This window comes from Schistocerca nitens, chromosome 5 (assembly GCF_023898315.1).
Source record: "Schistocerca nitens isolate TAMUIC-IGC-003100 chromosome 5, iqSchNite1.1, whole genome shotgun sequence".
In the NCBI taxonomy this organism is placed as follows: Eukaryota; Metazoa; Arthropoda; class Insecta; order Orthoptera; family Acrididae; genus Schistocerca; species Schistocerca nitens.
The window spans coordinates 354,127,597-354,144,511 of NC_064618.1; the positions used below are offsets into that span (position 1 = coordinate 354,127,597).

General features: G+C 41.0%; 1 protein-coding gene across 1 annotated transcript in view; it reads left to right on the forward strand.

Moving 5' to 3' along the window:
* Positions 1 to 8,515: 8,515 nt before the first annotated feature.
* Positions 8,516 to 16,915, forward strand: part of LOC126260452 (odorant receptor 43a-like) — an 87,821-nt gene continuing 79,421 nt past the window's right edge. Inside the window, exons 1-2 of the mRNA XM_049957781.1 lie at positions 8,516 to 9,327; positions 13,548 to 13,647. Coding sequence (XP_049813738.1) covers positions 8,516 to 9,327; positions 13,548 to 13,647 — 912 coding nt within the window. The remainder of the gene's footprint in view (positions 9,328 to 13,547; positions 13,648 to 16,915) is intronic.

Below are 16,915 nucleotides of genomic sequence, written 5' to 3' on the forward strand. Positions count from 1 at the left end.
GGAGATCAGTTACCTATAAAATATGAGTAAACCACTGAAATAAGAATATTTTAATACGATTAACACACAAGACTAGTATTCGATGTTGAGGCTATAAACTATTTTATTATAGTAAAAGATAGATGGAAACATAACTGTCTGTGCTGTATGGATCCCAACGTTTAATTATACTGGTTCTAAATACAAGAGACAGAATCACATGAAAGCCACAAGCAGAACACACAAGACAATTCAAAATGCCATTCACCAATATAACGCCTTTATCATGGCTCTCTAGACAAAGACTTCTTTCAGTACGTTCTGTTTTTGTATTGTACTTCTGAGATCCCCACGTTGTTTTAATTAGTCAGAAATTTAATGCAGTGTACTTCAGAAGATATTATGTCACTTACATATCACAGCTACTCATTCCTAATCAATAACACAATTTTTGTTTCTAATACATATGTTACACATCAAAGTAGTCCAGTAATCGACTGAACGGACAATGATACTGGCATCTCAGCGCACTGTTTTCATCATTATTACTTCAGGGCATTTCAGGGGATCTCGAGCTACCGAAAGATGTCGTTATTTATGGCTGAAATCATGTACAATGGTTGATAAATATTCCTTATAATTTTTGTTGCAAGATGTATATTATGAATAAGTAAAATCATGGCTGCCATTGCATTGGATTGATTAAGTGGTGTTCCACACAAATTATCTTTCGAATTTTATAGCAAGCACCAACCAACTGACAGTTTGGCAAAACAGTCATTAAACTGTTTAGCAATGAACTGAAATAGATTCAGAAACAAAACACACTGATAGTCATAACTGGTTGTCTTGCAATAAAGACTGAAGATACTGATGAAGGACAGAATCCAATTTTAAAATATGTTTTGGTTCACTAAGTAAAAGTGACTGTATTAAAAAATCACATCATCAGCCTGCCTGTAAACGTAATTACTGCCGCAAGAATTGTAGGATTAAACTTTTACAAGTCCAAAAGAAATGTTCAGTAAATATCTGAAATAAGTGTACAAAATTATCAGCGCCAATTGTATGTAACATTACCACTCTTGAGACATACATTCACTTTAAAAGCATATCTGAAATAAAAATTCCATATCAGTATGACCCAAAGCGCCATATGCACAATCGATTTAGGTTGTAGTCATAATAAACATTTAAGGAACCCCCGCCAGACCAACAAGGTTTTGCTAGAAAATGAAGCCCTAGTAGCAGACTTCCTCGGAAATTTCTGCAAATGACGTTGTGTGAAAGGAACAATGACGCTTTAGCTAATCAACTGAAAGCTTGGGCGTATCTGAAGAAGCCAGAGTTCAAATTTTCAAATGTGTGTGAAATCTTATGGGACTTAACTGCTAAGGTCATCAGTCCCTAAGCTTACACGTTACTTAACCTAAATTATTCTAAGGACAAACACACACACCCATGAGCGAGGGAGGACTCGAACCTCCGCCGGGACCAGCCGCACAGTCCATTACTGCAGCGCCCCAGACCGCTCGGCTAATCCCGCGCGGCGGAGCCAGAGTTCCTTAATCTATTTTATTGTTGAACAGGATATTTATTTGTTTCGAATTTTTAACGAGATGTAGTTAATCATTTGTAATAAGTGAAGATTGTCAGATTGAGGGACAGAAGTAAGTATCTGCCTTTTGCTGGCAGTGCTGTTTCTGCTGAATGCTCTATTGGCTGGTATGTGGTTTCAGTTCTTAGGAATATCATTTCGGCTTGTTGCAAAGTGCTAACAATGAGTATGCCTCACCGTTAGTAAGAATTACGAACGTATTGAAACAAGAATCTGCCTTTCACTGGAAATCATTATCAACTCATTTACCTATTTAACTTAAGACATACTTTCCCAAACAATTGCACCTTCTTATGTATGCGTATGGGCTAAGATTCGACGGAAGCTGGAAAAGAAAAAGTAAGCCTAACGAAACTAAACCAAAAATTATTTTATCATGAAACAAAAGCAAAAAAGCAACAAAAATAAAGGCTGTCTGTTCGAAAGAGTGTATGTTTCCACATTCAGGTAATAAAATCAACTACTCAGCGACATTCAGTACACTGCTGTTCCAATCCGTGGATTGCCAAACACGTCTACCTTCTTCAGCAATGCGGTCCACAAACTAGCCGAGATATCACTGCTCAGTTCAGTACCACTCATCGACGGCGGACTTCCTGAAATGAGCCAATGTGTTAGGAGACTACTACAAGCGTCAATTGGTTCAAATGGTTCAAATGGCTCTAAGCACTATGGGACTTAACATCTGAGGTCATCAGTCCCCTGGACTTAGAACTACTCAAACCTAACTAACCTAAGGACATCACATATATCCATGCCCGAGGCAGGATTCGAACCTGCGACCGCAGCAGCCGCGTAGTTCCAGACTGTTCTAGGCGCTAGAACCGCTCGTCCACCGCGACCGGCATCGTCAATTGGTCCCAGTATGCTCAGTCACTTTCTTGACAGCAGATACCATTGGCCATTCCACTCGGCTGACTTTTCTTGGAGGGAAGTGTTCACGAGGTGGTCGTGGTGTGCTCGTGAATTATTGTCTAAAAAGTCTAACCCATAGCCGAGAGTTGGGAAATACATTGAGGGTTTCTGTCCCGCCACTGCATAGCCTTAAAATTATTCTCGATAGTGACGACAGGCGTTCATTATTATTGCACGAGACCGGGAAAAGCGTGGCTCACCAGCTTTCTGTTCAACCCGTACGATTGTATGTCTGGTATGTGCCTCTAACTCTTCCGGTGAACATTAGGCATTAGAAAATTGTTGCATTTATAGGCGATGAAGACCCGACTCCTTTGAACTAGACTCCAATCCATGTGTTCCCTTACTCATCTTCTTCACTCACGACGTTGCGTACTGTCTAAACCGACAGAATACAACACTCCCAATTGCCTTCAGAATGCAATGCACAATTCTGCTGCATTTTCCAAGAAGTACCAACGAGCCATAAACTGAAAGTAGCGTTCGCGGGAAACCACTGTGAACAAAACGTTCTGTGTCTCGCGATAGCGGGCGCATATTGGAATGACAAGGCTGTACTGTACGAAGATCTCTGTGTTGACTACCTAACTCGCCGTAACAATAATGAAAATGTGTATACGAACTAAGCTTAACGTGATCGTTCCATTCATATATACGTGCAGAATTGTCTCGTTGGCGATTCGAGAAACAGTGCGCTCTGCTACATCGTACCGAGTTAAATTTTACCTCTGTTACACAGGTGGCTGCACGTAGTGACTTCCTGTGGCCGGAAGAGTGTTGAGTAAGAGGTTTCCGGAGGAAAAGTCATGAGGACGCATCACAACATTCATAACGCAAATGCATTATCATTGGGATACCTCGGTTACCACAAACATGTGCAGGAAAGTGTTCACAAACACTACGTAAACGATACGTCAGATTGTCTGTGAGGTATGTAGGATATGTAGCCAATAAGACTGGAATAATCTCAGGCAAAGTAGCTATTTCGTAAATGTGTTTAATTGTCTTTCCATGAACATGTCACTCACAGATGGCAGCCTCAAGGCCATTAACTTCCACTGACATCTCAGACGTTACAATAGATATCACACTTCACAAAGTGTAATCGTTTGGCACAAAACACACTTCAGAATCTTGTTACACAGAGATGTAACCACTCATCTTGTCAAGATCTGTGAACGAGTAATAAAACCAAAATCAAAATGTTTAGTAACTAGTAATCATCGTATGTCTTCATCACACAAAGTGTAACATATCAAGATATATGAAATCTTCAGTATTCTGTCGCAATCTTCTCATTAAAAGGTGTAATCTTATGACAAAGGTTTAACTCAGTAATAAAAGTACTAAAGTTAGAATCTGTCTTGTGTTTTGAGGCTGCGTAACCCATGGCGCGCAAAAATACTCACGCTATATTCATCCAGTATTTGAGAATGAGAGCATTTAGTGAATTCCAACAAACCTTTCACAGAACTTCAAAACTGTACGAAGCTCTTCCTCGCTGGCACCCCGTCACAAAACCATGAAAGGAAAAAAAAAATTACCTCTTGCAATATTTTCGCTGTTCATGCAATAAAACTTCATAATCAGGCGTGACGTTTTCATTTATTACTTCTTTAGTGCTAACTCCATCGGCAACACAATACGTCCCTGAACGTACCTGCAAAATTATATCATTGTACAACACACAGTTCAGGAGATATGACGTCGTAAACACTGAGACGTGTGAAAAATTAGCGTTTGCTTGAAACGGAGATGAAATCACGTAGACTATACTTATACACTGTTGATAATAAGAGCACTTATCGACTTCCAACAAACTTTAAAGAGAACTTAAAACTTTTTCTCGCTCACATGATCAATAGCAAATATTTAACACATTAAGTCGTTTCTAAAGTAATTAGAAGTTTTAAGTTGTTTTATACGTAGGATTTCGATTCTTTCAAGAATCTGGAGTTTACTGCTAAATACTAAATCACTAAAAGCAATCAAAGAACAATATACGATGTTTTTAAGCATCTCATATAACTGTACATTGTTATACTTTGAATATGCGTTGCAGAGGGTCGAATGACCCAGACATATGTAGGAATGTGTAGCCAACCGGAATTTAAACATATTCGGGAAGCGCAGGCGACTCCACCCCAACAGATCGGGTAAATAAACGACGGGATGCGATTAAATCACAAGTACAATAAAATTTGTATATGCAGGAGAGGAAAGCCTCAGAGCTTGCCAAAACAGTAATTTAAAATAGAATACGGTTGCCAGTCTCATTAGGCGACGAGGGTATCGTAGCAAAATACTAGACTATTAGCTAAACCTCTGAGTGCAAACAATACGAAAAAAATGTAATTTAAATATTTTTCAGATAATTAATCTTTTTTATCTTAGTAAGCAATGAAAACAAGAATAAATTGACAAAAATCTAACAAATATATGTTTTGAGGAGATGGTTCCACGTTGGAACCATTGGGACATGTAGTTTCCAATCATCCTTCATTTCATGTGATACGTTTCGAAGCAATGTCACATTTTTCCTAGATACAATCGCAGATATCGACACTTTCATGAACTCATAATGCGTAAATCAAATTATAGCGCTATGTAACAAGCAAAAAAAGTCCCTTAAAATAATAAATATATATCCAATTACAAAACTGATAAAAGTACGTATTGTCCCAGCGATTTCATGTCGAAACGACTCATAAAAGCTGTCGTACAAACTGAAATTTAGGTTACGGTGGACCTATTCTCACTGCTAAGTATCTTCTCAATATGACCACCGTAAAAAAAAAAAAAAAAAAAAAAAAAAAGATCCTTCACACACCACGTAGCAAAATCTCTGCGTCGGCTGTTGCTTTGAGCACTGTAAGTAACCGCTAAAACACACTACATTCGTAGAAATACCCCAGTATACAGCTGGACATCCCTGTCTCGCACTGGCGTCGGTGCTTTCGCGCAAAAGGCACTGGTACTTCGAAACGAAGTTAATAAAATGGTGGTTTTGGGTAGAAACCATTGCTGCTCAAAGGGTTAGCTTATGCACGATAATTGCACCATGAAATACATCCACTCCAAGCAAGTGAAATTCATAGGAATGACTCTAAACGCACAGATAAGACGCTTTTTATTTTAGCTGTTGTCTTCCCTCTCGCTAGTGCCACATAGCCGTACGGAGTCCGGTCTTCTTGCTACAGAACATGCTCGTGACCATCGCTGCCAAGAAATCACGTACAGTGGCTGCATTCCTGCCAAGTCTCTGCAGTATTGCAGAAGGATCTTCCAGCTTCTTGCAGTCTTAGAGGCATTCTTGACTAACATCAACTTACCACGTTCAGTTTCAAAGGTGCCTAACTTTAACAACCGTTACACCGTGTATTGAAAGCAAACCTTAGCCGGACCCTCGTAGTGGCGCTAGCAGCGCCGCTCTTAGTGTGACTGGACATCATGTTTCAGATGTAGAACACTCCTACCAACTTCCGTTTATGTCGATAAGTACCTTCTTTGTGTTGCGATATTTTTTCCGTCAGTGGACAGAATATCTGTGGGGCACCATCTCCTGAAAACATGAATATTTAGAGGTGATAGAACACATTTAAATTAATTGTAACGTAAAAACATGTCGAAGTATACCTCGAGCTTTAGATTGCCGTGGCTATTTTTGGTTCTTAGCAATTTTATTTGCATGTCATGGCTGTTCTATAGCTGAAGCAGGTTTCTTATTTTTCGCTCCTGTGTCTTTGTTCAATCCGAAATTTTCTTCAGTCTCTAACGACTTAATTCTTGGCGGGACGTTATTCTGTTCGGTGTTTGATACAGTAATGTTATGTAACACTGTTGTAATGTCATGAAACATTGTTTTCTACGATCTCACATCAGTAACTAGGAAAATTAAGCTCGGAGATCCTATTGGTGCTACTCGAAAGTAATTTTATGTGCTATTTCTAGCTTTCAACTCTCCTTTCATCTAATACCCTGCGTAATAACACGAACAACCTACATTTCACATATCATAATCATAAACATCGATGTGGTAAGGGCATAGACCAATAACCTTCATTGGCACTTCAGAGGAAAACAACAGGGAAGCACCTCAAGGATGTAGCAAACAAAGGAATGTCAGACTGCCGCTAGGCAAACATAACGAAGTACAGAATAAAGAGCACTAGGGCAGTATGAGTCTACTGTAGCAACTCATCGAAATTCATTGTTCATCATCTTTTATCTCCTTTCAGAAAATTCTGTTCAGATATAATGGAGCCAGAGTTTGAAGTATCATCTTCTGCTGTTATACAAAATATTTATATCTACGTATTTCTCAATAATTTTCGAATGACAACCGGAAGTCCTATCGTGACATTTCTAGAATTGAACAGGATTTTCAAGTTTTAGCTTGAGGAACTTTTTACGTGGTAGTACTTACGCTCCATATTTTACTCAACATATGGAGTGAAAGTGAAAAAGATTTTTGAATGAAAAGAATTTGAGATTGCATGCCGAAGTGATACCAACAAAGGTTTCTAAGTACGTTTCTTGTAACATATGACGCAGACGGTAGATAAGGGGTTGCAAGATAGACCACGAAAGCTGTTCCTTTGACAATTTTCAGAAACAATTCTTTGACACTGTCGGTATACTATCTGCGACTCTGAAACTGCAATGGTCTTCATCAGCTTGAAAAGAATCCGAGTGACAGAAGAAAAGATTGTTCATTCATGAGTATGCGTCAATAGTACAACATCCATATGCAAATGCTGAAGCGTAGTGTTTTTTATATCGTTATAAGATTTCTTAATTTGCATTGACGAGTGCTCAACAGTTATATAACATACAACCTTTGTGAAGAAAGAGGAGGATGTTTTCGATATACTTGTGTCTTTTAATAGTGAACACACAGTGACGAATAACACAATTTGCAGTTACGTATGTCCATCTACGTCTCTCTTCTACATATACTGTAACTTACAGTACTTCGATATTAACCTCCAAAGCGATATTAACATTTTACGGAATGATGCCAAATCTTACCAAGAACTTTCCCGGAACAATGGCACCATTAGCGAAGACGTCACCAGAAATTCAACAAGATGTGCTATGCGCAAAACGTTACTGTCGACAGATCAGAGTTTTGGCAGTAGTCCACATACTATCCCTGGAAGGCAATCGATTTCTGAAAGCCGTTGGCTGAGTGAAGTTATACATACGTATTTCTGCCACTCCTGCCTCTCCCCTATCATGTCACAGTCTGTTCTACGATTAAATTACTCTGCTGAACGGGAAAGTGGAATCTCTATTATAATACAGATTCAGTTTACCGATACTAAGGAACGTTACGTCTTGGATATGAATTAGAAACCAGAAGCTCAAAATGATTCATTTAGTAGCTTAGACAATTGATTCAATTAGAGGGACTTAAGCTGTGTTTACAACTGACTTGCAATTACTCGTAGTTTTAATTGAGTCTAATTAATTATTTATTTCCGAGAACTTTTCCCGTTTACACTGTGAGAAATAGGATTTGTGCGGAGAGAGCAATATTCCCTTTGAATACCATTTGTAATAACCGTGCTGGCAAACACCACACCGTAATTTATTACTTATTTGTAGGGGCATTTGATTTCATTTGTGTGGTTTTATTAATGAGCTACACAACACTTCAGGTACAACCTTCGGTGGATGTTATGCACGAGGAAGTGACGTAAATTGTCATACGCATTTAATTCAGAGATTCTATTACGCAGCTCAGAAATTCTCTTTAAGGTGCAGTGAGACCTACCTGGCTGTCAGCAGATTTTGTACGAGTAATAAAAACATTGAGAGTCTTCTGTATTGATCCTGCAGTCTTCGTTTATAAGAAGAGCAGTCGTGTGGGGGAGGGAGCCGATGCTGCAGAAGTGCCGTCCTATTCACGTCAGTGGTACTCGTACTGGGACTGTGAACGGTGGAGAGGAGGAAGGAGCTCAGAAGTGTAACAGTCTACGATTTTGGCCGTTTTTCGTCATGGATTTGGATACTCAAGGACCGAAGTCACTGACATGGCAGTACACTGCGGACTCCATTCTCAAGTACGACGTACGTTTTCTGAGTGTATGTGGTCTTTGGCCACTACAAGGCTCGCGATTGTTTCGCATCTTTACTGTCACCATCATCACGCTATGTTTGGGTCACATTGCCGAAGCCGGTATCAACCTCTGCACACTGCGAGGCGAACTGGAAGACTACACACTGGCGCTGTCCAACGTGTCGGTGATCATCGTCGGCGTGCTCAAGGTGGCGATCTTCCTCCGTGACGAGGGCAGCTTGTGTCGGCTGGTGCGCTGGTTGGATGCGCTGGTCAAGCGACAGACGGAGTACGTGCGGGGCCAGCCGCGTCGCGAAGCGATCTTCAGGGAAGCTCGGCAGCGCGCCAGTCGCATCTCAAAAGGTCTGGACGCGTACAACGTCTCCCTGCTCTTCGTATGGATTCTTGCACCACTGATTGCATCCCCGGGCGACAAGAGACTACCCCTCCAGCAACTCCCAATGGCGAACACGACCGCCTTCCCCCTGTACGAGTTGTCCTACGCCTTACAGGCTATCTCTCTGACGTTCATCGCTTTAATCAACGTGCATATGGACTGCTTTTTTACAGTAGTTATGATTCACATAGCAGCTCAGCTAAAAATTATGGCCTCACGCATTGCTGATCTACATCTGACCCGAAATGATGGTGGAAACTCGTCAGAATCAAAATTGGGAAATAATAGTTTGGTAATGGAAGACCTGTACAAGCAGTTATGCCTCTGCATCCATACTCACCAGGATATCACAAGGTACATAACATCAAGAAGATATCATTCAAACCATTTACATTTAAGGTAGTTCATGACAATATGTTTCAGTACCAGGGCTACAGTACGAATTTCTTGTCTTTGCGAGAAAGTCACCTTAGCCAACAGACTATCCGACGACGTCTCCTGAACCCGTTCAAATTCTCGCTGTCTTCGATGATTCCCTCTTACATCCCGAAGTCTTACGTGCATGGAATCTCCCATGTTGGGAGTAGCACCAATCGAGGAAACAGTAGCAGAGGACTTGTCTATAAATCTAGAACCAGGGATACTCCATGTGCACGAATGACAAACGAGAATTGCTTCACATTCCCCACTCATCGCAGTAGCACACTGGACGAGGTGACGCAGTGGTAAAATACTGGACTCGCACTTGGGAGGACGGCGCTTCAGTTCTCCATCGGACGACCTGGATTTAGGTTTTCCATGGCTAAACCACTTAACGAAAATGCCGTGATTGTTGCTTCCCCATATTCCCGTTCCATTCCCAGACTGAAGGTGTGCTCTGTCTGCAGTTATATCGCCGTCGAGAGGATGTTGTAAGGTGACACAAGAATTGTGCCAGGAATAGGACTTCTCATGCTTACGGCGATCGCTCCTTATAAGCAGGAATTCCAAGTTGAAATTCTGGTCCGCAAGCAAATTTTTCACGTTTAATTCCGATGTATATCACCATGGACAGTACGACAAGTTACTACATTTACGAAATTCTTATTACAAAACAGTTCTTGCTAGTAATTAATGCACCATTCAAATAAAGATCCTTGTATCTACCGAAGTAACTAACGCACGATTGTGTGATTGCGCAGGATGACGTCCTGGGAGAGGAATAATTTTTTCATAAGCTTCAATGCGTTGTCAAGGACTAAAGTAATGTTCCCCATGATCAGAATTGGTATAGATGTTACGGGATCAGTTCCAGTACTTCTCACATTGCCTCAAGCAAATAGAGCACGTCACACTCATCACTGTGATAGGTCCGACAGATAGGGCAGAGAGTTCGGCTGCTCTTTCGTTCTAACTTCGCAGAGCAGACTGCTTGCCAACATCGAATTCACCTTCCATTATACTCTCACAACTAGGTGCTGGAACGGATTGCGCCAGTCCATAAATCACGTGAAACAGTAACAATAATAGCATCTACCAACAAGGAGCAGTTCCAGTAAGGACTCTGAAGGTGGTGAGGTATGGCATTATTTAGGTATTAGTTGCTTCGTGTAATTTTGAGAATCTATGGAAAACTTAAATGGAGATACAGGACCATAATTGTAAATGCTATTCTATCTGAATAAGAGTGCACAGCTTTTAAACCCAGAAATCTTAAATAGTGTTCCTGAAAAGGGAATAGCTCATTGACAGCACCATATCATTCATGCTGAATATGAATGATCTGAGTGTGCAGTGAATCTATATCCTTTTGACACTGGATCAGAGAGATGGGCCAATTGTTTCGTGGCCATACCCCCTCCCGATTTAAGCCCATTGGTCTCCTACACACGGGAACGCACAGTCCGTCGTGCATTCGACCTCGGTAGCTGAAGAGGCAAATGCTCTCTGAGGATTGTGCTAGCCTGTCGGACGTTTCACGCTACACTGGGTTGTGCGTGTTACGTAGTATGGCGAGGAGCGAGGACTGCATCTACGACTACATCTACATCATAACTGTGCAATTCGCTCTTAAGTGTTTGGCAGAACTACTTTCAGACTATTTCTCGATCGTTTCACTCTCGCAGAGTACGTGTGAAAAATGATTTCCTAAAATTTTCCGTTACTATTACTATGGTAATTTTCCCCTATGCAGGTCAGAGTCAAAAAAATGATTTTTCCTCCAAGTTGGTGATTAAAATTCCATGAAAAAATCTCGCCGCAGCACATAACTCCAGAAATGAAATGAAATGATCGCATTGCATTGTTGGCCGGGAGCTCCCATTCGGGTTCCGCCGCCAAGTGCAAGTCTTACTTCAGTCGGCGCCACATTGGGTGACTTGGGGCTGATGATGAGGATGAAAACACAACACCCAGTCCCCGAGGAGAGAACATCTCCAACGCGTCCGGGAATCGAACCCGGGCCCAGTACATGAGAGGCAAGCATGTTACCACCCAACTAAGCAGGCAGACTTAACTCCAGAGAAAGTTACGAACGCCTCAAGAAAAACTTTGCAAGCTAATTTTAGTCCCTTATGACCCTTTAGACCAATTCTGATTTTATCATTTCTAGTGTCTCTAGAACTAAATCCATTTTTTCGTATTTGATTTGTTGTTTTCCCATTTTTTGAGGCTCTCCTCAACAGCCATTTTGAAAATGTTTTTGATATTTACTCGTATTTCCCGTTCACATCTCGCATGTTCTGAAGGAGAGGTATCACAGAATGCCTCTGCATAAATGATTCACGAATAATTGTATAATGGTATGTGGCACCATTAATGTGAAGAACTATAATAATGAAACTTCCTAGCAGATTAAAAATGTGTGCCGAACCGATACTGGAGCTCAGGACCTTTGCCTTTTGCAGGCAGGTGACCTACCGGGAGAGCACTGGCCCGCAAAAGGCAAAGGTCCCGAGTTCGAGTCTCGGTCCGGCACACATCATTCATCTGACAGGAAGTTTCATATCAGCGCATACTCCACTACAGAGTCAAAATTTCATTCTGGAACTATAATAGTGTTCGAAAGCATGCATTCGAATAACTAAGTAAATCTGTTACCGGTGTAAATGCGCCAGGCTGATGACTTTCGGAAATTTATCCAGTCCACATTTGACCAGCACACTGATTCCAACGCATACGCAGCATATGCATTCGCTTTCCACTCAGGAAACCTAAGAAATACCATAACATTTTGCTTTTCAAACGTCGACCCATTACACGGCAAAGTCGATTGTCTTCAGTTTTTTCTCTTGACAGTGCAAGACGATCTCACGTGTAATTTCTTGTACCCTTATTTCTCGTTTTGTTAATGACTTTCTTTCGCTTTCAAATCTCCCTACAAGAGAACACAACAGGTCCTTATATTGCCATACAGTTCCACAACTGAAGTTACTTTTAAGAGGATGACGTCCAAATGTGGCTGAGAAATGTTCAGCAATGTCAAATACAAGAAATGGCATCCTGAGCTGATTCAGTTCTCAGACTCTTACTCGAAGTGACGCAAATTAAGAATTCTAGCCTTCAATTCTTGTAGTCAACGACGACGTAAAGTTAGTTAACTTATTGAGAAAGATGTCTTACTGTTTCTTATTGAATCTTTTTGGATATGTGATGCAGAAAGATCAGCCAGAACACTACAGCCTCCCCTCTACCGTATGAATCAGTACACATGGTAATGTGGAGATCACATAGCATGGCCCAAAGAATATTTAAAATTTGACCAGAGACATATTAAAGAATATTCGGCCTACTCTGTGACTAGGGAACGGAGAAGGTAGATAATTTAAGTAACTCTGACGAATGTGGCTCTGACGACACACATTTGATCTTAAACAATACTTCCTATTTTATAAATGGGAACACTCATGCAACATAAATTCTATTGCCAAAAGTCTGACGTGGACGTTCACTCCGAACAAGGCTGAGAGCGAACGAAAATTAAATAGGCGTTTGAATGGATAAACAGCTAAAAACACGACTTCCAGTAGTTTCATTTCAGGCTTAACAATTGTTTTACATAAAGTGTGTTAAAGTACAAGCACTCACAGATACAATCGACTGACTTTAGTGAACAGTTGTACCAATACGGCAGAGAGGTCCGTAAACAATCAAATGTAGAACTAAGATACACATTGTGGAAATATTTTGAGAATTTGAGGACCAGGCTCATAGCTGTATGTATTTTTTTATCTTTATATGCTTCAAGCAAGTATCAAGCAATTAACAATCATGCTGTGAGGATCCAGAGGACCGAAACATTTCTGGATTGAAACAGAAAAGAAGGATCCGACCGCGTTTTTCTCCGAATAGTGACCTGTAAATATTTTTTGATTATGTTCTTCATGTTTCAAAAAATGTATGTAGCTTAACCCAGAGAAGAGAATCATTTACAGTCTGGCGCACTAATGTTCGTTAAAGTATTTAATAACTACACCCTCTTTGTGCACTACCTCTGTAACGGTGTATGAAACAATACGTTGATGCACCCACGGAACATGCTAAGAATTTCATAATCTTGTTCCTTGGCAAACTGAATATTATTTTTCTTTTTTCAGGTTCATCGTTCATTTAGAAAAAGTGATGAATCCCATCGCAATGATGCAGCTGGCTCTAGGAGTATTCAACGGCTGCATGCTCATTTTCCCGGCAGCTTATGTAGGTACCACTTGGAAATTCACGTCACCGCTTATTGCAAAATATGATACTCGTAAACTTCGAGGTGTTGTCTAAGATCTAGAAGTGGGTAATATTCCCAAAAATATTATACGGCTTTAAACAATCTTGCTGCGACTATTCTCAGCCACAGAAACGAAGAAGGCAGAAGTTATCTCAGGAAATACAAGGTGTTTCAAAAATGACCGGTATATTTGAAACGGCAATAAAAACTAAACGAGCAGCGATAGAAATACACCGTTTGTTGCAATATGCTTGGGACAACAGTACATTTTCAGGCGGACAAACTTTCGAAATTACAGTAGTTACAATTTTCAACAACAGATGGTGCTGCAAGTGATGTGAAAGATATAGAAGACAACGCAGTCTGTGGGTGCGCCATTCTGTACGTCGTCTTTCTGCTGTAAGCGTGTGCTGTTCACAACGTGCAAGTGTGCTGTAGACAACATGGTTTATTCCTTAGAACAGAGGATTTTTCTGGTGTTGGAATTCCACCGCCTAGAACACAGTGTTGTTGCAACAAGACGAAGTTTTCAACGGAGGTTTAATGTAACCAAAGGACCGAAAAGCGATACAATAAAGGATCTGTTTGAAAAATTTCAACGGACTGTGAACGTGACGGATGAACGTGCTGGAAAGGTAGGGCGACCGCGTACGGCAACCACAGAGGGCAACGTGCAGCTAGTGCAGCAGGTGATCCAACAGCGGCCTCCGGTTTCCGTTCGCCGTGTTGCAGCTGCGGTCCAAATGACGCCAACGTCCACGTATCGTCTCATGCGCCAGAGTTTACACCTCTATCCATACAAAGAGTTTACACCTCTATCCATACAAAGCGCCGCTACCATTGCTGCACGAGAGACATTCGCTAACGATATAGTGCACAGGATTGATGACGGCGATATGCATGTGGGCAGCATTTGGTTTACTGACGAAGCTTATTTTTACCTGGACGGCTTCGTCAATAAACAGAACTGGCGCATATGGGGAACCGAAAAGCCCCATGTTGCAGTCCCATCGTCCCTGCATCCTCAAAAAGTACTGCTCTGGGCCGCCATTTCTTCCAAAGGAATCATTGGCCCATTTTTCAGATCCTAAACGATTACTGCATCACGCTATCTGGACATTCTTCGTGAATTTGTGGCGGTACAAACTGCCTTAGACGACACTGCGAACACCTCGTGGTTTATGCAAGATGGTGCCCGGCCACATCGCACGGCCGACGTCTTTAATTTTCTGAATGAATATTTCGATGATCGTGTGATTGCTTTGGGCTATCCGAAACATACAGGAGGCGGCGTGGATTGGCCTCCCTATTCGCCAGACATGAACCCCTGTGACTTCTTTCTGTGGGGACACTTGAAAGACCAGGTGTACCGCCAGAATCCAGAAACAATTGAACAGCTGAAGCAGTACATCTCATCTGCACGTGAAGCCATTCCGCCAGACACGTTGTCAAAGGTTTCGAGTAATTTCATTCAGAGACTACGCCATATTATTGCTACGCATGGTGGATATGTGGAAAATATCGTACTATAGAGTTTCCCAGACCGCAGCGCCAACTGTTGTTGAAAATTGTAACTACTGTAATTTCGAAAGTTTGTCTGCCCGAAAATGTACTGTTGTCCCAAGCATATTGCAACAAACGGTGTATTTCTATCGCTGCTCGTTTAGTTTTTATTACCGTTTCAAATATACCGGTCATTTTTGAAACACCCTGTATGTCTACTGCAAGTCTCTAAAGTGAGCTCCTATAGGAACGTTAATCGGGAAATCTCAATATGAATCCCACGATTTTTTTATTTATTATTTCTCTTAGAAAGCTTAACAATTATTCTGAAGAACAGTGAACAGTAAGTCAGTAATTTAATTGCTAGATATTTACATAACGAATTTACAAGATCGTATTGACATGTAATATTAGCGTTATATGATCTAATAATAAGCAGTTTCCAATAAAAAAAGTCAGTGTTCGTTGCAGTAATAACTTAAATGTTCTGTATGATTCACAAGGAACTCCTTGAGTGCGAGGTCAAAGATGTTTACGGCATTCGACACCCCACATGTAGTTTACCATGCAACCACAGTACTGGTTGCTAATGGCAACAGGGGGCGGGAATGGAAGTATCAAATCGTGAGCACAGAATGTGACTACGAAGCGTCGTTGAACTACTTAATCGACGAGTAACTCACAACAGGTGCTACAGGTGTTGATACAAAGCAGGGCAATGACAACAGTGACCAAACCAGACATTCATATATCTACAACAAGATGAGTCAGTCGAAAGTGTTGTGGCTTATACGCGCGACTGTGCAGAAAATGTCCTTGAGGCCTATGATATGTACTTAATAAGTGAAAGTGATTTTGAAACACTTGTCCTGTCCTGTAGTTCTTCATACTTGTCGGACGTGGAGCCGTCTCCAGTGAAACGTGGTAAAGGGCAATCGTTGTCCAAGAAGGGAGCACTAAACATAATTACGTAAATGGAATATCATCCTCAGCACAGTAAAAATATAATAATTTATGAACAGATTTCGAGTAAGTCCGCAAGAATACGACCGTTTAGTGCGTAAGAGAAACTACGAATATTCAAGAGAGGACAAGGCGCACTTGATACAAAGAGTGGTGTTTGCGTGTTTCAAGAACGCTCGATACAATTTGCACGATGTTCATGTTAGTGACCTACTAAATTATGCACATCAAATTGAGCACGATGTAGATTTCCGTCATTTCAAGTGAAGCAATGGATGGTTCAGAGAGTGCTACAGGATTGGAAGACAAAAAATAACGAAATTTCAAGCAAAGCGTCAACTTGATGAGGCACAGCAAACAGCGGAATCGGCCCGAAAATTTATAGATGAGATAAACAAACTTATCCTTCCGTTCAGAAAGGAATTTTTTTCAACTCCGACCAGTCGGGATCTGAAGAGGAAATGCGCATGAGAGGAGCTCTGAAAATTAAAGACACCAAGAGAGTTGTATCAAGATCAACTAACATCAATGCCCTAATGCATTCGTACACAATTACGTTGACTGATTGTATGGATCGTAAATTGGATGGAAAGTTATTTACTGTGCTACGAGAAGTTGGAGGTGGTCTGCTCCATAAGATTCTTTCCTGTGTGCGTGATGTGTGATCTTGCAAGGGCAAATGGGGTTAAGAGAACTACAACTATGGTATGAATACTGCTTTTGGCCAATAGTTGGTCAAAATAACTTTATTTTGCTTGATTCCTGGTCTCCTTTAGCGTA